The 25,269-nt window shown below is 33.9% G+C and overlaps 3 protein-coding genes across 3 annotated transcripts; 1 reads left to right on the top strand and 2 right to left on the bottom strand.

The window, feature by feature from the left end:
* Nucleotides 1-1,360: 1,360 nt before the first annotated feature.
* LOC126779436 (uncharacterized) lies at nucleotides 1,361-12,883 on the bottom strand. Its single transcript, XM_050503358.1, has 7 exons — nucleotides 12,791-12,883; nucleotides 10,326-10,463; nucleotides 4,654-9,693; nucleotides 3,236-3,405; nucleotides 2,654-2,868; nucleotides 2,093-2,298; nucleotides 1,361-1,760 (listed from the first exon to the last, which is right to left on the bottom strand). The coding sequence occupies exons 1-7, from the start codon at nucleotides 12,838-12,840 to the stop codon at nucleotides 1,703-1,705; spliced, it is 5,877 nt and encodes a 1,958-aa protein (XP_050359315.1). The 5' UTR covers nucleotides 12,841-12,883; the 3' UTR covers nucleotides 1,361-1,702.
* A 1,263-nt stretch (nucleotides 12,884-14,146) lies between these two features.
* LOC126779671 (uncharacterized) lies at nucleotides 14,147-15,533 on the bottom strand. Its single transcript, XM_050503831.1, has 3 exons — nucleotides 15,393-15,533; nucleotides 14,921-15,129; nucleotides 14,147-14,333 (listed from the first exon to the last, which is right to left on the bottom strand). Exons 1-3 carry the CDS (start codon nucleotides 15,531-15,533, stop codon nucleotides 14,249-14,251), a joined length of 435 nt encoding a protein of 144 aa, XP_050359788.1. The 3' UTR covers nucleotides 14,147-14,248.
* Nucleotides 15,534-15,967: 434 nt separating this feature from the next.
* LOC126779703 (V-type proton ATPase subunit e 2-like) lies at nucleotides 15,968-19,887 on the top strand. The gene is made up of 4 exons (XM_050503864.1): nucleotides 15,968-16,153; nucleotides 16,237-16,284; nucleotides 16,603-16,690; nucleotides 19,556-19,887. The coding sequence occupies exons 1-4, from the start codon at nucleotides 16,056-16,058 to the stop codon at nucleotides 19,574-19,576; spliced, it is 255 nt and encodes an 84-aa protein (XP_050359821.1). The 5' UTR covers nucleotides 15,968-16,055; the 3' UTR covers nucleotides 19,577-19,887.
* Nucleotides 19,888-25,269: the final 5,382 nt, after the last annotated feature.

Raw genomic sequence — 25,269 nt, 5'->3', positions numbered from 1 at the left:
ATTTCATTAATATATTCTAGACTAACCGCTTAGCTTATAAACGTGTGGGTTATAAGTTAAACACTTATTCTCTCCTCTCTTTCTATCATCATTGATTTGACATTCGAAAGAATAAGACACAGCATTGTTTAACTAAATCACTCTTCAAATCAAGTTTATGGCTAAAATTTTCATCGTTGTAATAAAACAGTACTATGAATAAAAAATAACTTTTAACAAAAAGAAACTAAATAATAAGTTTTGTTTCAATTAGTAAATAATATAAAGGAGTTATCTATAGCAGATTCCAGTAGCAGTAGCATGAGATAAATAAAACAAATTTGACATTGACATGACATGACATTTTCGAAATGTTATATTATAATAAATATTTATAATTTTTTACAAAAAAAAAAAAAACATTTTTTGTCTGATATTATTCGCTCAGTTATTCTAAATAATCTGTGGTATTCCTTATGGATAAACATAATTAAATTTGTTCGAAGCTGCTGTCGGAACTTCGTAAAATTAAAATGGACGCACACAACTAGTTAAGTGGAATAATATTGTATTATTAATAAAGACATATTAATCGAGAACTGTTTGTAGTGCATAACATAGAAGACTGTAACTGCCTGTTAATGTCCCACTGCTGGGCTAAGGACTCCTCTCCCTTTTTGAGAAGGTTTAGAGCTAATTCCACCACGCTGCTCCAAAGCCGAGATGGCCTAGTGGTTAGAACGCGTGAATCTTAACCGATGACCGTGGGTTCAAGCCCGGGCAAGCACCACTGAAATTTCATGTGCTTAATTTGTGATTATAATTCATCTCGTGCTTGACGGTGAAGGAAAACATCGTGAGGAAACCTGCATGTGTCTAGTTTCATTGAAATTATTTCACATGTGTATTCTACCAACATAGCAGAATTATTCGCAAATCGCATGTAATATGTAAGGAAGATAAACAATCTTCTTTCTACCATTGGAATATTCCAAGTATCACATAACTACTGGGCAATGATTTAATTATTTTTTTTTTATGTTTACGAATACTACTTGATTAGTTATTGGTTACAGTTTTTTTTTTAAAACGTTTTTAGTTATAATAATTCATTTTTAAAACATTATCTGACTGCGATTCGGAATTAAATTATAAATTTTTAATATAAACACATGTATTCAAGTTTCCACATAGAGATCAGACCTTTTGGAATTGATCGCCGTGTGACGTCACATATGTACAGATAGCAACGACCGAAGTTATTTATCTTTTAAATTATATTTTGACAAACTAAAGTGCTAAGGTTATATGCTCAGGTTTATTTAAATGCCTATTTAAATAAACTGTTGTGCCGTCAGCAAAAAGAAAGTGGAGTGCGCTATGAGTAGTGTAGAACATTCAACTTTTTAAAGAAGGTTTTATCTGGCTTTAATTATACAAGCAATTTAAAAAGTATATGCTATTTATTTTGTTAAATTTTTGCAATTGTTTTTGCTACCCTACATCATTATCATATAACGCAGTTCCAAAAGGTACTAACTTAACAGCATTTAAAAACTGATATGTCTAGTCCTTTACGGATACTTTCTTTACTCATACAAAATCTTTGCTTTAGAACTCATTTTCGAATTTCCTGTCATGTCACTTAAGGCGTTACGGATTGAAACAACAGTCTTCAACAACTTATGAATATTATATGCAACTTTCGGCGATTCTTTTGTAATTATAACGCAAGTAAATCATCTTCTCTCGTCTTATTCTTCAAATACCTGAACACCTTCCTGAAAGACAAAGACATATAGATATATTACGTTTGATTAGGTTATACGTGCGAGCGAGACGGAGAATTTTATTAATAATCAATAAAATATTTCGTAGGTACCACCCAATCATCATTCGTTTTCTGGTTTGAAGGGTGAGCGAGTTAGTGTAACTACATGCACACGGGACATAATATTTTAAGTCCCCAAGGTCGATGGAGCATGGGTGATGTAAGGAATCGTTAAAAAATATTTTAATCTTACTGAGTCAATGTCTATGGGCGGTGCTGACGGTTAGAAAGAGTCAAGTTATTTTTAAAACGAGGTAGTGAAAGCCGAGCCACGGTACCGACCACAGCACGGCCGGCGCGTGTCCCCAGTCGTGCGGCAGCTTGTCCAGCAGGCGCGCCAGGCGCGGGGGGGAGGGGGGCCGCGCGCCCGCCAGCACGGACGCGGCGCGCACGTGCCCCGCGCGCGGCCAGGCCACGCCGCTCTCCTCCGCCACCAGCTCCACCGCCAGCCGCACCTCCCACACCGCGCGGAGCGGCACGTTCGCCACCTGAGGAATTGTCACTACCATATATCAACGAACATTCCCTCGTCGTCATTACAACTGTGCTCTCTCAAGCGGTACTTTCGTTTGTTGATCGAAATTAAGTTCTATGGTATAAATTTCACTAAGCACAAGCTACGAATTCCAGACAAACAAAACTGATTTGTCGCGCGCTTAGTTTTGCTTTTATTATTCATTTCATGGTTGGCAGCGAAGGAAAACAAACACAAACGCAAAATATTATTTAAAGCAGTTAAAAAGCCTATATTTTTCAATTTTACAACCTGCAAGACTTTTGTAAGGAACGCCTTTTGGAAGGAACAGAAAGTCTTGCAACCGACACACTGCACGGCGGGCTCACCTTGAGCGTGAGCTCTCCTTCGGGCGTGACGGAGTAGGCGAGACGCACGCGCGCGTCCCGCATGGCGCGCGCCCAGCGCAGCGCCACGCGTGCCAGCGCTGCACAGCGCCGCAGCAGCGCTGGCACGTCGCCAGCGCTCGTCGCGCGCGAACATTCGTAGCGCATGGCCTTGGTCGCCAGCCGCACGCACAGCGCCGCCAGCGGGTCGCTCTCTTCTACAGAACGATACGTCACACATACAAATGTACGATTTAATTTATTTTAATGGCAAATGGAAAAAGCTATACCTGAAGATATAGCCTATTCCAATCATACGAGTTATTTAATAGTATTCTCGTGACGTCCTGACTTAGATGTTGTAGCGCAAAAATGTTCATGCAAGCACATATTTAACGTCTATTTTCCACTCTTGTAATCCGATTGGACGCAAATCCGACAAAAAGTCAAACTTAGATCGGGCGCAGGACGAACGGCTTTATATGCTTTGTAGTTCCAAATATAAATATACTTTAAAATATTTGTGTAATGTGTCTATGCGTGTTACGTGCCAGTACCTTTAAATATCTTTAAATAAGCACCAACCTTGTACAGGATCCACTAGCGAAGCAACTAGTTGCGTGTCGGCGCGGACTCGCGATCGAGACGCGTTGTGATGAGAGTGAGCAAGACGGACAGTTAACCGAATACGAGAACGCAAGAGACGGAACATCCACACGTCACCGCTCGATGACTCCCATTCGCACTCTCGGCTTCTGAAATAACGACACATATATAAAAACTTTTAAATATATATATTAACATATACCGTTTGCTTTTTATTAACAATAAATTATTCATATATTCCAATTTCAAAACGACTCATCTATAGCCTATTCCAACCACGGAGATCATAGATAAATAATCGACTTTGACATCGAATTAACGTGATATAATTGGTCGAGGTCTAGAACAAACACTATAATTATTGTTATTATCATATTCACTATGGATTCGCGAAATAAATGCGTTTTTAACGTCCGCGGAGATGTAATCGGAACTTAAGTTATTTGGAACTAAGTTAGTGTTTATAGCTAGTTGAGTGGGATAGTGTTGTATTATTAATAAATATATATTAATCGAGAACTGTTTGGAGTGTATTATATATAAGAGATATATACTATGGTATATGAAAGTCGAGATGGCCCAGTGGTAAGAACGAGTGAATCTTAATCGATGAACGTGGGTTCAAACCCAGGCAAGCACCTCTGAATTTTCATGTGCTTAATTTCTGTTTATAATTCATCTCGTGCTTTTCGGTGAAGGAAAACATCGTGAGGAAACCTGCATGTGTCTAATTTCATTGAAACTATGCCACATGTGTATTCCACCAACCCGCATTGGAGCAGCGTGGTGGAATAAGCTGAAACCTTCTCCTCAAAAAGGGAGAGGAGGCCTTAGCCCAGCAGTGGGACATTTACAGGCTGTTACTTATGGTATATGTAAATCTAAGGTTTGTTTATCTTTACTCCTTCGACTGTAATAGGGAGCGAGCGAGATGGAGAATTTAATTAATAAACAATAATATATTTGGTAAAAATTTACTTTTTGGTAGTGCTTTGCGCAAGCATGAAGCGTACGTACCATATCCACTTATCGCTCGTTTTCTGGTTTAAAGGGTGAGCGAGTTAGTGTAACTACAGGCACAAGGGACATAATATCTTAAGTCCCCAAGGTGGAGCATTGGTGATATAAGGAATCGTTAATAAATAATGTTTCTTACTGCGCCAATGTCTATGGGCGCTGCTGACGGTTAAAAATTATATCATGACAATTATGCCATTCATATTCATTGTGACATATATTTTTCAAGCTTCACTTTTTTCCGAATATTTCATCCACTTTTGTCACAAAGCACCTTGGTGCTACGTATGGTGCTATTATCAATTATTATTATAAAAATAAATAGAATATATATTGTTTTCATACATTTCAATCTTTCAAAAATCAACAAAAAAGCTTACCCCATGAACGGCAGTGTGTTGATTTTAGCGACGACATTGACGCTCGAACTGCATTCAACTAGCAAGTTCTTTGAGCTCAATTCCTCAACGACATCAGGCTGCCAGTTCACTCGCGACACCTCGCTGCCCAGTACTGTGACAGCTTGGGAATCCACACTGCTCGTATCTTGTCTCTCTTTCACACTCACGTTCACGGTATTTGCGCTCGTTACACTCGTTGCGGTTGGCGATATCGTTTCCGTTTCTAATGTGACCGATGGGCTCTCTGTTAATTCATCTCGACTTTGATCCATTTTAGTGATTCTATAACATTCTGAAATTAATTGTTGAACGGTAATGACTTGTTCCGGTTTCGAGCTGTTCCGCTTCTTTGGGGACTTTTTATCGGGACTTTTTTCGATATACTGTTCGCGTTCTTTGTTTTTTAATTGCGGACTATTTGATATCTTTTGCATTTTGTTCAAAGGTTTCGGAGTTATTTCAACATTAGGTCGACTCGCTCTGTTTTTGTCTGGTTTCGTGGGACTGTAGCTACGCTTTCTTGTTGTACAATTATCGTTTATATCTTCGTTTTCTTCATCGCAATCCAGTTCGATGTTACGTAGCTGATTTTCATCGGTATCCATGTCATAAATAACTTTAAGATTCGACCTTCGACTATCGTCTGATGAAGCTAAATCGACTTTCAAATCAAACGCCGATTGAGCGAGTGCATCGTCTACCAATGTCAACGATGAATTAGATTCTAGAAGTTCTTGATTAGCTTTCATAGCGATAACCGTGTTCACTTCTATGTGTTTCACATCGAGTCCTAGGCCTTCAGTCGATCGATTGACGGACAGGGGCTTGCTAACATTTGATCCTATACTGATCGATTCATTCTTCTCATCACAAGCATCCCCAGATGGCAAAAATTGGTTACCTCCAAACCTCTCCACATTGTAATGCATTGACACACTAGCGACTTCTGATTTCTTGTCTTTATTTATTTCATCGATATCGTCTTCAATCGACATAATAGATAAGGGATTATATTTGTGAACTTTCGTACATTCCGTGTGATTTAGAAGTATATTGTTTAACGGATTGTGATGGTCGAATAGAATAACGGGTCCGGATTTTGAATCACGTGATATCAAAGTGTTCATTTTCGTTTCAATTTTAGGCGCTCGCTCTATTTCCAGTGGAGTATTTATCGGTGCGGGATTAAAAATTTGTTTCAATGTATGCGACACAGACTGTTTAGCCGCGGCTATCTCAGTCACTATGGATTGATTCGACTTTATATTATCAAGTGAATCCGCAGTTGATTTTAATTCAACATTAATGTCAATTTGACTGGACGTAACTAGGCTTGCTTGTATCTGTGTACTGCAGGTCGATGGTGTTTCCTTAGTCTGATGTAGTTCAGCAGTTTCGTAAGGCAGAACATCAGCCATAGGCTTCACCAAATCATGCATCAATGCTTTTATACCATCTGAGACGTCTTTCAAGTACGACGGTATAACTCTTGCTTTATCTTCTTTCATATATGCCGTTTCACCAAAAGCTGTCTTCTTCAATGGTGAAATTTCTTCATCTGCCATCGCACTGTCATCGTTAATCGAGTCTCCTTCGAATTGTAATGTTTTAACTACTTCTGTACTCATTCGTACTGATTTCTTTGGTGATTTCTTAGTTTGGTAATCATCTTCCTCGGGAGAGTCGTTTGTGTCTTCTATACTTCCGCTTTCGTCCATTTCAAATCGAGACTGTTGTAAGGCTGCTTGGGCCATTGAAATATTATTTAGCAAATCCTCTCGACTAAACGCGATCGATTGTCTCTTTGGAACAAAACTTAAACGCGCCAGCTTACTTTTGTTTGCCAAAGTTTCCGAGCCTTTTGTTTCAATAATTCCTAATGTTTTATTTTTTGCATGGTCATCAGATTGACCGTCTGTAAAATCTGAAAGCATTTCTAACAATTCCGCCGTATCATCAGCGTTTTTAATCGTTTTTTTGCCTCTCGAGACGTTAGAATTATCTAAGTTTTCAATACTTTTTCGTAAATCTGAGCTTAGAACATTCTCGTAATGTCTGTTTAACGTTTTTGTATTGAATTCATTCATAATTTTAAGTTCATCGACTTTTTGTTTTAAATACGAATCCTGTTCAGTATCTTCGGTTTCAAGGGCTTGTTGCTGTAAGGGTATTTTTGGTAGTCCACTACTCACTCTGTTGTCTTTTTTACTATTTATATTTTCTTCATTTTTTTCTATATTAATATCATTTTCGCCGTCTCTCGTTATAAAAAAGAGACTGTCACTAGATTTTTCTAAAGCTGGTTGTACATTATCAGTTAAAACTTTAACTTCACTTTTATTTACATCGTTTAACGATGAACGTGACATATTTAAGAGCTCACTAAGGATAGACATTTTCGCCTTATTCGAATTCTCTTCAATTCGAATAACTTCCGATTCGTGTTGGCAAATTGGCAATATTTCTATCTCTTTCAAGCTTTCTCTTTCTATCAGTCCCTCTTCATGGCTAAGATCTTTTCCAGTGCTGAAATTATTAGATTCATCACTGGACCGATTTTCAATTGTACTCTGATTTAATGTTAGATTACGTCGAATAGAATCGTTATTTTTGTTAAATGAATTGTTAGAAATTTCTTTTATATCGTCTACTTTAAAGTTACTTTGATTAATTTCATTTATTACTGTTGCAGTCTGTTCCGCGTTCCGATATATGAAAATATCCTGATTGACGGATGCGTTGTTATCCTTGAATACACTTTTATCAGTATCAATTTCACACTTACGCGGAAAATCATTCTGAATGTTTAATATTTCAGTCGGTATCGGTTTTGTTAAAGATAAATTGCTTAAATCATTGCTGTTAAATTTCGTTTCTTGTAACATTCGCGATATATTACCGATTACATTCATTGATACGTCTTTACGTTCTGTTTTATTTAAATCTTTATTAGGTATGGTAACATTAGCCTCTTTGTTTATTGGTTCTAATTTAGTTATCACGTGATCTTCAGCTGGTAGCAATATATTAGAAGGCAGCGCACGTGTTATAGATATATCGTTATCAGATGTCGTTTCCATGTCATATTGTTCATGTACATTCGATTGTAAAATATTAGTAGGCATTACACTCGTAAATGACACTTCAGCTTGGTCTCCATACACTGTCACGTTACTCCTTAGAGATTTTCTTTCGTTATTAACTTCTTTTAGAGCTTCAGAAACAGTTTCAGTATTAATTGATACGTTTTTGTGTTTTTCTTTTGTTTTATTATTTATTTGTGACGTATTTGCATCTGGATCGTTATTTTTATGAATAAATATAATATTAGAGGGAATCGCTTGTGTAATAGAGATATTTCCTGCATCATGATCATAGACAATTGTCTTCCTTTTATCAGCGTTATTTTTTTCGAACAAAAGATCGTCTGATACTACTTGCGTTGTTTCAACGTCTGCGTCTTGATTATTATCGTAAATTATTGTTTTTCCCACTTCGCTTGTTTTTATTTCATTGATTATTATATTACAAGGTATAGCCTGAGTTATTGAAAGATTATTTAAATCGTTTTTTGTATTATTTTTGTTAATGTTTTCGATGTTTTCTAATTTTGAAGAAATAATGTTCTGAGGTATCGCTTGCGTGACTGATATATCAAAGTCATTATGAAAATACACTGTTTTATCTTGTGATTGTTTCGTATTGTCGTTCAAAATTAAATTCGAAGGTAGCGCTCGTGTGAAAGATATATTATCGTCACTTGTTCTATTTTCTTCCATACTTTTACTACCACTTATTATGTTAGTCGGAACGGCTTGCGTTATAGATAAATTTGTCAAATCATTTTCGTACAGTATCGTTTTTCTCTTTTCCTCCTTATGGATTATAACCTTAGCGGGAACAGCTTGAGTGATCGATATGTTACCCATATCATCTTCAAATACTATAGTTTTTCGTTTCGGCACATCAATCTTATTATCAACTGACTGTGTTATTGATAAATCGAAATCATTGTAAATAACTGATTTTTTTTCTTGACCAATATCTTTAGGAGCATTATAATTTTGCCAAGACATAGGTGATGAACTATCTTGAATGAAATTAGGTAAATCATCGTTCATGTTCAAAACAATAGTTTTTCTCTTTGGAGTCACGTCTTTAGTAATCTGTGTATTCTTTTGAATATTTTGATTATCTGTATCCAAACACGGCTTCTTTTCCGACTGGACGGTTAGTTTCTTACCGTCAAAAACGAGAACTTCATCAGAAACTTCGTTTATAGCAAAGTTGAGCGTTTCTTTCGGTGTTGTATAAGGGTTCACGACTATATTTTCTTTGTCGACCACCCAATCGTCTCCATCTTGATTTGTTGATGTATTCGTTTTTATAACTTCTTGTACATTTGGACTTTGTATTGTATCTGTGATGGACATATCACAATCATCGCTTCTAACACCAACACTGGTCATATTTAGATCAATTTCTATATATTCTGATATATCCCTTCTGCCGCTGAACGGACCCTGACAGACAACATTTGACGGATGCGATCTCTCTAAATCGCGTCGTATTTCGTCTAAATCATCACACTTACTATTACCCATAGATTGTAGATTCGAAAAATTTATATTAATCTGATTCGACATTTCATTCATCACCGGTATTGTGACATCATTTCCAAATATTTTACTATGGTGATCAGTTAGGGAACTCAGATCGAAATTTCGAACAGGATCAGCAAGCTTCATACCATCACCACCATACTCGAGTTGCTGTGTTATATTAACATTGTTGAATGATGTTTGAAATTCCTGATGTGCTGTATTTGTTTGTAGAGTGCCACCGATATCAACTACTTCGACCTCTTCAAACTGCTGGTCGAATATTCTCTTCCCGATGTGCCCTATGACCTGTCGTCCAGCGTTTGCCGCTGACTCGTTGCCTGATGATTCCAATGATTTATTGTGCTCCTCGTAAAAGTTCTTCCAAGTCGTTGTTGCTTCATTCGTTATAAATTCACTGAAATCGAAAAACATATATTTTAATTATAATTTTATAATTAATTTGTATATTTCTTGTGCTTTTTATTATTTTTCGTGGATCAGGTCATGGGTGTAGAACAGGTGGATTTTTAATGAGGATAGAGAATTTGAAATCGAGCTCACACCACTAATACTTGGGTGGAAACATTGTCAGATGTCTGAAGAAGTTCTGACAACTGATAATACCAAATATATATCTGATAATACCTAATAATAATAAATGTTGATTAAAAGTATTGCTTAAAGAACGATGTGAAATGAGCTTAAGGGGTGATTAGTCAAACTAGCTGTGTCTTCGTCTTTCGAAAGTCAAGTCTATGGTGACAGAATGAGAGCACAATACAGCTCTTATCAGTAATGCCGTTTATCAGTGGCAGATTTAGGAGCTATTTTGCTTTTGTAATATAATTTTTTGTATGGTCATTATGTACATTTTTTTTAAAGTGAATTGCTTTTCATCGACGATATTAGCAATACGGCATACTTTTAACTGGCATTGCGATACCAAACTAAATGGTGGGTGGGTGGTCACACAAGCTTGTAGACCAACCAACAAATATAATTTATTGCAATAAAACTGAAATAATAATAATAAAAATATCATCATACGCAACGCCGGTACGCCGTGAGAAACTGACACGGCGACTCTTCGCGGTGTCCGTGGGCGTGGCTACGTTGAATTCCAACTCTGAAAATGGCGTCCGAGGCGGTCGCTGGCTTTTGAGTATTGAAGATCTGCGTTTCCTTCTGGAATGAAAAATATTTATCCATAAGATGTCTAATTATACTACACTGCGCTGAGCCGAGATGGCCCAGTCGTTTGAACACGTGAATCTTAACCGATGATTGGGGGTTCAGATACAGGCACCACAACATTTAAATGTGCTTCATTTGTATTTAAAAATTATTTCGAGCTCTTAGCTGCAACTAACGGATGTAAATCTGCTACATATGTGATCACTAACCTGCATTTGAGCACATTTAAATAGCATGGTGGAGTAAACTGGTGGAGAGGACGCCTTAGCCCAGCCCAGTGGGACATTACAAACTGTTTACTTTACTTTTTTTATATTAACTACTTCAAAAACCTAAGCTGGAAAATACTTATAGTTTAACACAGTTACATCGAACGTGACTGCCTCATTGGTCTAGTGGCTTGATGTAAGGCCGCAGACCCGGAGCTCCTGGGTTCAATTCCCAGGTCGGGCCTATAAAAAATTATTGGGTTTTCACAGAAAAATCTCAGTAGCAGCCCGGAGTTTGAAAGTTGGAAGTGTGTACATTTCCCGTGCCTCGGAAAGCACGTTTAGCCATTGGTCCTGCGCCTGAACTCTTTCCGGTCGCGTTGGATTGTCATTCCCATCGGGTTATGAGAATTAGGGAGTTATAATAATAATAATAAAATAACTTTATTCACCAAAAAGAAACAAAGACAAAAAAAAAATTAAGGTACAACCCATAAAAAAAGAGTTAACAATATCATATTTCATAATTTGGTGAAAAGGTCGTAGTCTCAGCTAGGCTGCTTTTCAGTCTACGCCATGTACATATGCTGCCAACACAAACGCTACATTCAGTGCAGTAAAAGATAAAAGAAGATAAAATTACTTAAATAATAAAAGTTAATACAATTTTATAAAACACCCAATAGGCTAAAATAAAAGAAAACATGCAAGCATTACTAAAACAGTGAGGTTTATTTTTTTTGTTAAATTCTAGAAAAAGGAAAATACATAGAAGAGTTTGCGCACACACTTTTGCACTATAACATCTGCTGTGCAGTTGGCTAATCTCTCTTGAGATTGGCCACTGTGGCCGAAATCAGTCTGGAGGACATTATTATTATTATCAAATATAGGCATAGCTAGGCAGAATAAGGCCCTATTTCATTCATATCATATAAAAGTATAGAAATTGTAGATGACCTTCTTACTGCTTGTATCAACGAACGCAAAATATTATAGTAATGAGTAAAACGATTTATGATACAAATAAACTAAACAGACTCATGGAGTCATACAATGGATGATGATATTTTCTACCAAGTCAATATTCAGATATTTATTACCATAATAAAAGTCGTTTACATTCATTTTTACTTCTTTGTTTTATAATATCATATCTAATTAGTCGTATTTTAATAACTTTGTTACGTCTTTGTTATTAGTTTAGTTTTTCATTTTTAAGTTAAATATTACAATGATATATATATTTTTACATTAATAGATATTGTAGCTAGCAATATTTTATATCAATAGCAATTGTTGTATATACTTGCAAAGGCAAATCACATAATACATTAAGATGAAATGTATTTCACAACAAGTTTTAGTGATTAGTTAAGTATTTATCAAATTACAATTAAAAATTACGTCAATTGTTTTTTTTTATTCTTTGCCAGGTAGAGGTACACTGCACTGTCTTTCCCTATGATAGCTACGTAACTAATGTCAAGCACTACTAATACAATTTGAATTTTTTTTTTAAATACAACCATTTACAGGTTACAAGGCATCATCCCAGTTTACCCATGATGAGTTTTATATGATTTTTCGTACTTTAGTGTTTACTTAGTTGATGGTAGATTTTAATTTGCTAAAACCAACCCTCAGCTGGATCGAGCTCCTCCCAAACGATAATCCTGGATCCACCATTGGTTATCTCTGTTCTATATACAAACTTTTATTGTGAGGTTTTTACTTCAAAGTGTTCATGGATATTTTACATTTAAGAATATAACTTTTATTATAATAAATATAATAAATTCTATGAGAATCTTTCTATGGTTACATATTTTTAATAGAATTTAATAAATTCACGAAATATAAGATGACTTTTCTAAACTTAGTTTTCTTTAAAATTTTTATTATAATAAAAGTTATATTTTGATTTTTTATAAGTTGTAGAACACCGAAGTTTTTAATTATTAAAAATGTCAGAATAGTAGTAAAATAGCAACTACTGTTCAATGTGTAAGGATTTTAATGAGTAGACAAATATTATTATTTAATAGAAAATTAATAACACTAAGTATTTATATACTGAACTCGCTTTGTAAGTTGTTTTAGACTTACGTAGCCGCTGCGCCCTCCGCAGCCTTCAGTGATGCTCCAGTATCATCCATTTTCGATAAATAATATTTCTCACCTCACAGTATTATTGTCGGCATTATAACTATTGTATTTAATAAGTGTAAATAATAAAAATACACAATGAAAGCTATTTTTCAAATCAAAACACAAACGGTTACCATTCAAAATTGGCATTGACTTTCAAAATGACATTACAGATAATATACAGCAAGTTATGACTGAAATTTTAATAATCTGTAGTGAATTATTTCCACGATGATGTTTTTTAAAATTATTTTCTCTTAATAATATTTATAATCAGACAAATATTAATAAAAGATAAAATTAAAGTTGATTTTTATGAAATAAAAACTTTACGAAAACATTATGAGATTTATAATATTGAATCTTTAGATTTATTAATAATAATGATCCAATATCACCGCACCTGTCCTAAATAAAGGCCTGTTAAGGTTCTGTTATGAAAATAATATGTTACCGCCAAGTTAAGTTTATTTTTAATACATATACATATATAACTCGTAAATAAAAAAAAAACCATTTATTTATAAAAAATGTCGTAATTAAAATATATTTGTTATATAAATAAATCTTATCGAAAACTTACAAAATGAAGACTACTCCAGCTGCCGTGACCGTTAGAAGACTTATATACACAGAGAAGACACCTAACCAAATAATAATAGCATTTCCCTCAAAATTTAACGGCCCAGACATTAGAATCACAATAATTTTATGCCTACATTTCTTAAATTTTTATTCGATGTCTATCCACTGTAATTTTGCGTTAAATACTGACATTTTTATGACATGTGTCTGATTCTCGCACTGCTATCAAGGCATTAAGCTACCAGCATTTTTATTAACCATTAAACATATTATAGAAGAAGAATAGGTAAAGCCTGGTGTACACAGTTCGCATTTGATAAGGAAAAACAAAACACCGAAACTCCGTGTGGACAGTACAACATTACTTGTGTCAGTGTCAGTCTCTGACAATAAACACACCCCTAGAATAAGGCAGTAATATTATCTCCCTTCCGCGTGAAATTGTTAATACATATATATTATATTGATACAAAAATAAGGTATTGATTTGATGGTTATATTATCCAAATAAATATTTTATCCAGATATGTTACAGTTTTTAACTTTTTTTTTAGAATATTTTATTTTATTAAGAAGTTATGTACAACGTAAAAAGACAAACTGAGAAAATGTTAAAATATTAATTTGTGTTTTATTTTATTAAAAACGATTACTTCATAGTTAGATAGATGCAATAATTTAGTAAACTTTATTGAAATACTCCTTAAACGATTCAAAAATAAAACAAAACACATTTTAATTTCTATAATTTCACATAATTTCCATAAGCAAAGTTTGTAAATTATCTTCATTGACAGTGGCTAAGTTCTTATATTAATTACTGGACTCAGGTCAAAATGTTTCTGTCTCCGTTGAGCATGTACAAGACGTCTGAGAACTGCAACAGGAACACGATGGACGTCGCTTCCGTTCGAGCCTGGTATTACAATATGTTTAGTTAAAATGGCCGAGCTGTGGCTAGAACAAAAGTATTAAGCAATAGATTTTATGTACACGACGGAATCACAACGGCGACAAACTGCAAACTAGTGTAGACTATACTCGGGCAAAATGTAATTAGATTGATTACGATTACAATATGTAATCATCAATCACGATTAAAGTAATCGAAAAAGTTAAGTGAGTGAGCGAGTCATCTTCGCGCGCCCTCTTCAGATTCGATCGTTAAGTTATTCTGTAAAAGTAACAATCTGTTACATATTTAAGTAGTTTAGTTTAGTTAAAAAACGCATGAGAAGGAGACATTCTCCGTCATTAATAGTATTTCCGATGATAGCTGTCAAATTGACTAGACTTTCTAACCAAGCCGATTTTACCCATAATGTAACAGCTTGCTAGCTACCTCTCATTAAATTTTCACTCAATAATTACTGCATACAGACTAAATAGTAAACAAATATTAATTGTCTCTTAGGCTGTATAAAAAAGCATGATGTTGGCTGAACAAATTGCATTCACACATACTTTATATTAATAAAAATTGTTATAAGCTGTTCGACGAACCTTCTTTGCCCATATTTGTAATTCTGTCTTGCTGTTCTTGATGGCTTTTTAGTTATCTTTTTCTCAGGATTATTATAATTTTTATTACTGCCTTTCTCGCTTGATTGTCGATTGCGCTCAAGTTGCCGCTGACGTCGTTCTTTATAAACTTCACACGAATCTTTAGGCATTATTTTCCATGCACCTCCGCCTCTTGCAAGCTGTAATTTCTAAAAAAATATGATCAAATAAATTCTTAACTACAATACATAGTACACACAATTAATGCATATTAAAACGGTGTCATATTCTATTAAAAAGACATGCCATTAGTGGTCACGGCATACAAATCTGACCCCCAATAGAATATTATAGAAATATTATTACTGATGAGTGGTTACTTACCCAGATTTATATTTTTCTTAATACTAAAAATATTTTTAACTAAATTGAACACAAAGTCTTGTACATAACGACGAACTTAAAAAAATACCTTATTATGTAAAATTTTATTAATATTATCAAAATCAGATGTGAGGCTTCCTTGATGACCACAGAACTTAAATGTTGTTTTTGATAATTGCTTTTTATTATTTTTACATTTCATTTTACTACTCATGTACACCGGACGCATTCAAATATATATAAAAACAATTTACAATTATACAATTTTTGAATTTAATTATTATTAAATTAGTAGACAACTGTCTTAAAAATAACTCTTAAATACGTCAAAGGCTAAACATAATTTTTTGCATGTTAAAAGAATAATAAAAAATAGTTTATATTAAAATATGTTCTTTTACATTATTAAAGTTTAAAAAAATAATTAATTTTATTGTAGTTAATTTATTAAATTGAAAAATCGTAGTAGTAATATAATATAATATTCTTATTTCCTGATAATTATTCTATTCGATTCTTTGTTAAAAGATTTATATTAGTTTATTATTTATTTATTATTTTCCTAAACAAATTGTATAAAATTAGAAAATTTAATTTTTGTGTTCCGTTTATTAAGCGTCAAGTATCCGCTCGTTGTCATATGACTTACGACATTCGGTTCTACCAACTTAATCTTTTAGTCTCCATTTTAGGGCAGCTGATATTTGTTTGAGTAAAAATTTTATGAAAATAATTATATTATTGTCCTAAAATGGGTGCCTCATTCGTTCCCATCACGGTTTTCACCGTTTTCTGGGGTGTTATAGGAATCGTCTGTCCATTTTTCGCCCCTAAAGGTCCCAACAGAGGGTAAGTTTTATAAGTGCTTATATGGTCTACTATTTTTGGCGATATTATTGCTTTATTTTAAACTGTGTATTGTAACATTACAGGATAATTCAAGTCGTATTGATGCTAACAGCAGCTACGTGTTGGTTATTGTAAGTATCCTTTTTATAAGATCTTTATATGACAGGAATTTTACATTTTCCTCCTGTTCTACATTATGTGTTAAAGATAAGAGATATTTTAAGTCAATTCGTTTACCTTATGCCAAATTTATTATTATAAATCTAAAAACATTGACAAATCTTTATACATTTACCATTATAAAATTTTCCAAGGTTAATTGAAGGCTGGTCATTCATCATTTTTATTTTCCTTATATTTAATTTTATTATTCTTATGCTCGTCTTTTGTGTTATCAAATTCCTTAAATAAAAAAGTGTTTTTAAAGCGAATTTTTATGTGATTTCCAGCTGGCTGTGCGCGTACATGGCGCAAATGAACCCCCTTATTGGACCCAGATTGAACAACGAGACTCTTATTTGGATTGCTCAGACTTGGGTAAGTTTAGTTTGATATTGTGCTAGTTTTCCCACAAATGGGGTGGGTGTTGGGAACCGTATGTCCTTTCAAATCTCAGATCGAGCCAATAAAAAGTTACTGGTTTTGTTTCTGTCAATGAATTTCTCAGTAGAAGCCAGGAGTCTGGAAGTTGGAAGTATATGCACTCCCATACCTCAGGAAGCACATAAAGCCATTGGTCTAAAGGGCCTGGACATGAACTCTCATTTTGACAGAATCCATTCTATCAGATTATAAAAGTGAGAGATTAGAGAGTCCATATTTGTTTGTACACATACTTGTGCACTATAATATAACTTGCGCAGTTGCCTAGTCTCCCTTGGCCGCTGTGGCCAAAATCGGTCAGGAGTACATCATCATCATTACCAGTATTCAATATGCATTTTACATGGAGTAATAAAAAATCATAAAACCTATTAATATTAACAAGAACTCAAAATAGTTACGCTTATTATAGTTACATACTTATATATCAAACAATAAACAAACAAATTATGTGTACTACTTACTGGTGGTACTTACTGGTGGTAGGGCTTTGTGCAAGCTCGTCTGGGTAGGTACCACCCACTCATCAGATATTCTACCGCAAAACAGCAATACTTGATATTGTTGTGTTCCGGTTTGAAGGGTGAGTGAGCCAGTGTAATTACAGGCACAAGGGACATAAAATCTTAGTTCCCAAGGTTGGTGGCGCATTGGATATGTAAGCGATGGTTGACATTTCTTACAATGCCAATGTCTAAGAGCGTTGGTGACCACTTACCATCAGGTGGCCCATATGCTCGTCCGCCTTCCTATTCTATAAAAAAAAAAAAAAAAAACTTTATTTATTTATTTCATCGGCACATGCTGAGTTTTTTATAAACTAGGTAAGCGGATTGGCAAATGGGTTATGTGATGGTAAGTGGTCACCAACACCCATAGACATTGGGGCTGTATGACATATTAACCATTGTTTACATTGCCAATTCAACACTAACCTTGTGAACCAGGATATTATGTCTCTTATGCCATATGGTTGACTTGACGAGTATTTATTAAACTAAAAATTAACTCGACCTTAGAAGACACTGAAATATATAGTGTAATATTTGAAATCAATTTTTCTTTTTTTTTTCATAAGTAGGAACATGAGATGAGCAGCCAGTCTATAAGTATTCCAATAAGCGTTAATACAGGGCAATATTATATCTACCAAGCCATTTTTGCATCTATTGAATCTTTTAGACATTTTTAAACAGTTTCTCAGTTGAAAACCCGTATGAGATACTTAACTCTAAACTATACAAGCGGTCAAAGAACGACACAAAAATAAAAACTTGTAATATGTTTGCTTTTGTTTTGTAAATTGCAAATATGTATTATCTCGATTTGATAACACTAAAAGGCTATTTACGCCACTTACTAACTTGAAATCCCTAAAAGGTACTTAAATTATTTTTTTATTGTATATTGTGTTTGCAATCTGTGCATTTGTTCTCTATATAAATCAAAAGTATTATTTTCTCAAGTGTTAAATCATTCATGGATTCATGCAATCATATTTACATATATGATCAACTATTTACTTCTCTACTCCTGTCATATTTCTTATTATTTTATATCAGCAACTGTTGTTGTTACTGGCAACACCATGCAAATAACGTCCCATCTGTGTATATATACCGCTTGTCATATCGATTGGTTCAATGGTTGTGCTGCAGCAAGATCTAGCGTCAACAACGAAGTCGACATTATAATATTCTACACACTTGTGACGAGAATTTTACACACTTGTTACTGGTGGTAGAGCTTTGTGCAAGCTCGTCTGGGTAGCTACCACCCACTCATCAGATATTCTACCGCAAAACCAGTGAGCCAGTGTAATTACAGGCACAAGGCACATAACATCTTAGTTCCCAAGGTTGATGGTGCATTCGTGATGTAAGCGATGGGTAACACTTCTTACAATGCCAATGTCTATGGGCATTGGTGACCACTTATCATCACGTCGGCCATATACTTATCCGCCTTCCTATTCTATTTAAAAAAAACTTGTGACCACTTACGTGGTCATCGCAGTCATACGGTGTCAAAATTGTTTCTTTTTTTCACACGAAATTCGTGCTTGTCACGACTCGGTCACCTTAAAAATAAAGTCACCTTTTCCGAAAAACGCTGCATCTTCTGATATAAGTTTTATGTATTTTCTGTTAAGCATTGTCTCCTCATATATCAGTATAGTTCATGAAAAGTCTATTTATACTGTATATATGTATAACTTTAACTATATAATGAAATAATATTTTAACAATTAAGTTAGTATTATCAGAACGTCATTGCTTAGTTCTATCTTCATTCATCCGGTTGGAGTAGAACTATGATCTAATTAATAATAATATCTTGGGACATTATTCATCCACGGCCATCTGATCCCAAACTAAGCAGAGCTTGTACTATGGAAACCAGACAACTGATATACTACATATACTATTTTTCTTTTGTAAATACATACTTATATAGATAATTACACCCAGACTCATGACAAACAGACATGTTCATGCACACAAATGTCTGTCCTGGGTGGGAATCGAACCCACAACCTTCGGCGTGAATGGCAAGTATCTACCAACCACGCCAATGGCCCTTCGTTACCTGAAATGTTTCGAATTTATGTATTTACTTACATTAGGTCAGATAAGTTATATGACACTTATTCTACCCGTTCGAAGCCGGGTCGGATAGGTTTATTTCACATAAAATAAACTAAAAACAAAATGAAAATATACTAAACTTTTAAAGACTGCAATACCTATTATAAGGGAATAATTTTTTTGTAACCTTAATTTTTCTTTTTTTTTTCAGGGCAAGCCTTACAAGCAATAAGCAATCCAGTTCAGCCAGCGTGTGTGAGAAAAGTAATGAGTGAACATAAATTCTAAGCATTTTGATTATTTATCCTGATTATAATACTTTAAATAAATATTAAACCAACTCCATCACGGATGTATAATTACAATGTGTCGTTTTGAATTTAATTTATTATCTGGAATGTTTTGCACAGATTAAAAATAAAATGTCATTCCATTTCAAACGAATAGTAAAAATTTAATATTATTTATAAGTTTAACTATTCTGTATTATTTAAATTATAAATAAATATATATACTTTGTTCCAATAAATCTAGTTAAATAAATTGTTTTTTTTTTTTTAATAGCTAAATATTTATTCAATGATTATGTTTATTGAATGGCTAAAGTGGATGTTGGTACCTTACATTATCATGTTATTAATTGAGAGTGAGCCAGTGTAATTATCGGCACAAGGGACCACTAGACCTAATTGGTCCAATTAAAACAAAGATTATTCTAAAGGAGCTTTTAATACATTAATCATCAATGCTCAATGCTGTGTCTTCTTTCGAACGACAGAAAGTGACAGATCAGCTTTTAAATACTACGAGCTTTTAATACCCATATGCTCGTCCGCCTTCCTTTTCTATAAAAAAAAAAAAAAAAAAAAAAAAAAAAAAAAAAAAAAAAAAAAAAAAAAAAATCCCTTTGTTTAAGTATTTGGTACTTTGGTACCTATGATATTATCAATGAAATTTTATTTTATAAATGTCCAATCATTTTGATGTCAAGATGACCGGCCGTTTATGATTTTCGCATAAGGGCTCCATATTGTGCATTTGTATTTGCACAATCATTTAGTACATTTCAATAATGGCCGAAAAAAATAAATGAAAGTCAAAAAACTTTATTCAACATAGAAGCGGTACTTATAGATTGTCATAAATCTACCACCGGTTCGGAAATAAACACCTCAGACCTGGGAAGAACCGGCGAAAGAAACTCAGCGGGTTTTTTTTATTATACCTCATCCTTTACAAGAAATGTACAATAATAGCAGAATAATATTATTATTTTTTAAATTTGAAATAACCTGAAGTCGATCGATTCATTCCCAAGGTGTGAAATCATAAAAAAGTCATTGGTTGTGTATTATCTGTGTTTCGTAAAGCGACGTTTATAAGTGACGACGTTATGCGTTTAAAATCGATGTTCTATTTATGACGGCACTAGTTTTCTCCCGCCTGTTTGGGGTAGGTGTAAGGTATTAAAAGTACTCAATGTCCTTCCTTGGGGTTCAGGCTTGTTGGGGTTCATACCAAATTGCATCAATATCGGTTCAATAGTTTAACCGTAACAGAAAGGCACTTTCACATTTATAATATTCATATAGATTTTCGAACCTTACTTAATATTATGTTAAATATCATAAAAAATAAAACAGTGGCGTGACTGATTCCAATTTTAGTTACGGCTCTTCCCGCTGACGCTGTTTTGACTAGCACAAGAACATCACACATGATTAAAAAAAAACAAGGGATTGGTTGATTACATCAAGCGAACGCAAGTTGGTAAACATAAACGTCACCACCGGTCTCCGTCCCTCTCGAGGAGGATGTTCAAAGCTTTATCCACGCGCCCATGTGTCCGTAGATACAAGTGTCAATATTGCACCGAGACAAGCAACGCATGTTTCCGTACGATTTCATAAACCGCCACACACATTTGTGAACACAGATTAAACACGTGATAACTCAATGCTTGTCAGGGTTAAGTACTATCTTTTATTTAAATTATTATTAAAATTCACCGTTCGAGCTAGAATATTACACTGTATAACTACATATTATAAAACAAAGTCCCCCGCTGCGTCTGTTTGTCTGAATGCGATTGATTAAAAAAATATTATATTATAATTTGTTTTGAGCTGGTAAAATATTTCGCAATTATATTTTATCTATAATAAATAATGTTACCATAATAATTTTATATTGTATTTATAATGTAAATAATACCCGACTAAAAACCGACTTAATATCGAAGTCGCTGTCCTTAAACAAATCTATTCATATTGTCTACCTGTTGTATAATAATTAGGGTATATACTTGATTTTCGAATCAATGTTTTAAAAATATGTCAAATAATTAAAAAATATTAAATTGTCTATGGGGTCATTGTATTTAGTTCAGTATACATATTATTGACCAGGCGCGGATTACATACCTCAGTTGCCCTAGGCCGATGGAAAGGCCGCCCTCCTATTAGTTGATTTTTTTTTGCGACATGCTATGGTCACATATTTTAGTTTTTAAACGCTGATGTTTGGTTTCACATAGGACGCGATTACTAAAAAAAATGTCGCGAAGTTCTACCACCACCTAAATTTTGCCGCCCAAGGGCCGAAAATACTTAGCCTGTAGAGAAATCTGCCTCTGGTATTGACAGAACGCCACAAGTCTACGTAGAACTCACGAGTGTGAGGTCTATGTTAGATAAGTAAGATCAGTGAGAAAAAAAATTACACGTAAATTATACACCATATAGTTAAATATAGAAGGACGTATAAAAATAGTACCTTATGATATTTAGTTCTAATTTTGACTGCATTGAAATGTTTCTTAATAAAACCTCTTTCAACATAGCCAGCCACACATAACTCAAACTAATTTATTCAATAACAATCATTACACTTGTCATCGTAATAAGTTTCACTCGTTCGAAGAAAGAAAATATGAAAAAAATGAACCGGCGAAAGGAACTCAGTGTGTTTTTTTTTAAATATCAAGAAGACGATTGTTTCATTCCTAATGTTAATTTATTGATATACAAAGCGAAAGTATAAAAGAGACAGCTTTGCGCTTACGTATCTTTATAAATAGATCTCCAAAGAGAAGGACGGCCTATGTATAGATGGCTTAAATATACTCCGCGAGGGATGTCTACCGGCACTGTCAAGGACGCCAGAATACATGCGTGAAGTGTGTCAATATGTCATGAATATACGTATATAATAATTACATATTATTATATAGCGCCGCTGATCCTGAGGTAATGAATTAAAACCCCAGAACGGGCGCTTAGACTCAAATTATTGAGTTTTCTGTCGAAGAATATCAGTAGTTCGGACGTTGAAATTGTGTACACCTCGTGTGCCTGGGAAAGCACGTGAAGCCGTTGATAGCTGTTAGCCCTGCACCTGAGCTCTTTCCGGATTGCCGTTCCATCGGATTACGAGAGTTCACCTGTGTTTGCGCGCACACACTTGTGCACTATAGTATGTCCTACGCAGTTGACTAATCTCTTTTGAAACTGCTCACAATACAATCTACTTAGTATATTAATATTATGCCTCGTTGGTAGCTACTCTCTTGATTGGCCTCTGTGGCCGAAATCGGTCTGGAAGAGTATTATTAATTATTATTATATTTATATACTAACAAAACTAAACTGTTTTCATTTTAATACTTAGATTATATAAATACGTGTTTTTTAATAAATTAATTTATAATGTCTGTATTAAATTAAACTATGTTGATTCATTCTCCTAGTACAATATTTTTAATTAAAAAATATTGCAATTGCAAAAAAAAAAAGTTAAAAACCCGCCAAGGGCGCTGTACGTTAATATAATTCTATATATTTTTTTATTTAGGATATAATAATTAAAGACACAGATATAATAAATAAACACACATGATAATTGTATTTATTTTTATAGGTTATCACAACATGCATTAAATTATGATTAGAAATAAGGACACTTCATATGTTATTATCGAATAATTAATTTTATTATTAGAAGAAATATAACTATTTGTTTGAAATACTTATTTATGTACTTCACTTAATATATTTACTTATTACATATTTCTATATTGTATTTGATTTAATAAAAATATAATCGGTTTCAGAACGTCATTGGTTTGGTAATAAAGTTAAAAAATAGTTTTCCCGCGTATCTATAAAAAAAGAAAACTGACGACTGTCATGGAATTACAATATATGATATTTTGTTTTAATTAAATTTAAAATATCCCATAAATTTATTATTTTAAAGATATTAAAATTAACAAATAATTAAATTTATTACTTCTACTGGTATAATCTGTATTAAAAAAATCAAACGACAAAATAAAATCTAAAGCTATCATTCAGTGGTGACCATTGACAATAGTTTATTTTTAACTAACATTGGCAGGTTTAAGGCAATGAATGCACCCTAAATACTTTATCTTTGGCCCAAATGTATAGAGACGGCGGTACAAACGCGTGTGGTTCGTTGGCGACCGTCCAATGTTTCTACGCACACCAACAAGGTCGCTCAACAACTTCAGGTCAAATAGTTTTAAAATAAAGAGGTTATATAATGAACTTGTGAGAGTTTTTTTTACAAAGATAATTATATTTGAGTTAGGCTTACATCATTAAATATTAAATCTGTAGTTGAGTAACAGTTGATAGAACAGGTGAATTCTAACTGATGATTGCGGATTCAAATTCGGTTCAATCAATTAGTTTTCTTATGTTTAATTTGTCTAAGGAAAGATCGTGACCTGCAATTTTCAAGAAATTTATTTGTTGAGCGTCATCATATAAACTAAAATAATACAAATAACTTAAAATCGGCCATATGTATTTCCGCCAGCCCGCATTTGAGTAGTATGGTGGAATAAGTTCAAAACCTTTTAAAAAGGTGAAAATGGACATATTATTCTACCGTCAAACATGATTATTCAGTTTGAAGACCGAATGAGGCAGTGAAACTACAGGCTACTTAAAACTACAGGCACAAGGGACATAACATCTTAGTTCCCAAGATTAGCGGCGCACTGGCGATGTAATGCATGTTTAATATTTCTTACAGTGCCAATGTCTATTAAAGGTTGACCACTCACCATAAAAAGGCCTTTTTATCAACTCCACCATATTTTAAGTAAATAACTAAAGCTTGTTTGGGCCTAATTCGAATAAAATTTCATATGTATTTCGAACTTGTTTGCAACTTTTATACTTGTAACATTTGAGTGAAATGTTCTTGACGAAAATGCTCTCATCACGTGAAAGTCATTTAATATTACATAATTCATGTGTATTTTATATAATTTATGTATATATATAATAGTATATATATGTATAATGGTTGTCCTGACTGAGTATCAATGCAGAGCCAAAACTAATGAGTCTAAAAAGCTGAAATTAGGAACATTTACGGAATAATTATAAAAATTTACTTTATAACGTATCCCCTAACTACATATTTTTGGAAATTGAAGGGGGGAAATAGGAGGGGTAACTTTGTATTAATTTTATCCGTACCAAGTCGAGAATGATGAAGAAAAGACTCCCAGGGTACAATGCCACACGATAATATTTTTTTTACATATTATATTATATATAAAAAAAAATATCTTAAAAGTCACTGGATATTTGCTTATGCTAATATTTACAAAATTATAATCTATATACAGGATATTCTCATTAAGAGTTATCATTTTCCTTGGCAACAGCTGATACGATGTGTCCTATGACTGTGATACACCGCTTTTATGTTAACCTTGATTGATGATAACGATAATGAGGTACGAATAGGGCTGTCATGTAACACAAACAATTAATTAGGTCAGACATTTTCGTCAGAGCGTCACGGTAGCATGCGAAAGCGATCCCGGGGCGCTCTGACGACGTCCCTCGTTAAGACGGAAAGGGTACAGCTGGTTTTTTTGTG

Source organism: Nymphalis io, chromosome 29, assembly GCF_905147045.1.
Source record: "Nymphalis io chromosome 29, ilAglIoxx1.1, whole genome shotgun sequence".
Taxonomy (NCBI): domain Eukaryota; kingdom Metazoa; phylum Arthropoda; class Insecta; order Lepidoptera; family Nymphalidae; genus Nymphalis; species Nymphalis io.
The sequence above is the reverse complement of the archived record's forward strand: the minus strand, read 5'-3'. Positions and strand labels throughout refer to the sequence as shown.

Coding starts and splice junctions, on each gene's coding strand:
- LOC126779703 (XM_050503864.1), top strand. CDS start 16,056: ATGGGTGCCTCATTCGTTCCCATCACGGTTTTCACCGTTTTCTGGGGT. Junction 16,154..16,236: donor CCTAAAGGTCCCAACAGAGG/GTAAGTTTTATA, acceptor GTAACATTACAG/GATAATTCAAGTCGTATTGA. Junction 16,285..16,602: donor GCAGCTACGTGTTGGTTATT/GTAAGTATCCTT, acceptor TGTGATTTCCAG/CTGGCTGTGCGCGTACATGG.
- LOC126779671 (XM_050503831.1), bottom strand. CDS start 15,533: ATGCGTCCGGTGTACATGAGTAGTAAAATGAAATGTAAAAATAATAAA. Junction 15,130..15,392: donor ATAAAATTTTACATAATAAG/GTATTTTTTTAA, acceptor ATATTTTTTTAG/AAATTACAGCTTGCAAGAGG. Junction 14,334..14,920: donor TACAAATATGGGCAAAGAAG/GTTCGTCGAACA, acceptor TTGTAATACCAG/GCTCGAACGGAAGCGACGTC.
- LOC126779436 (XM_050503358.1), bottom strand. CDS start 12,840: ATGGATGATACTGGAGCATCACTGAAGGCTGCGGAGGGCGCAGCGGCT. Junction 10,464..12,790: donor GCGGAGGGCGCAGCGGCTAC/GTAAGTCTAAAA, acceptor TTTTCATTCCAG/AAGGAAACGCAGATCTTCAA. Junction 2,299..2,653: donor AAGGAGAGCTCACGCTCAAG/GTGAGCCCGCCG, acceptor ACAATTCCTCAG/GTGGCGAACGTGCCGCTCCG.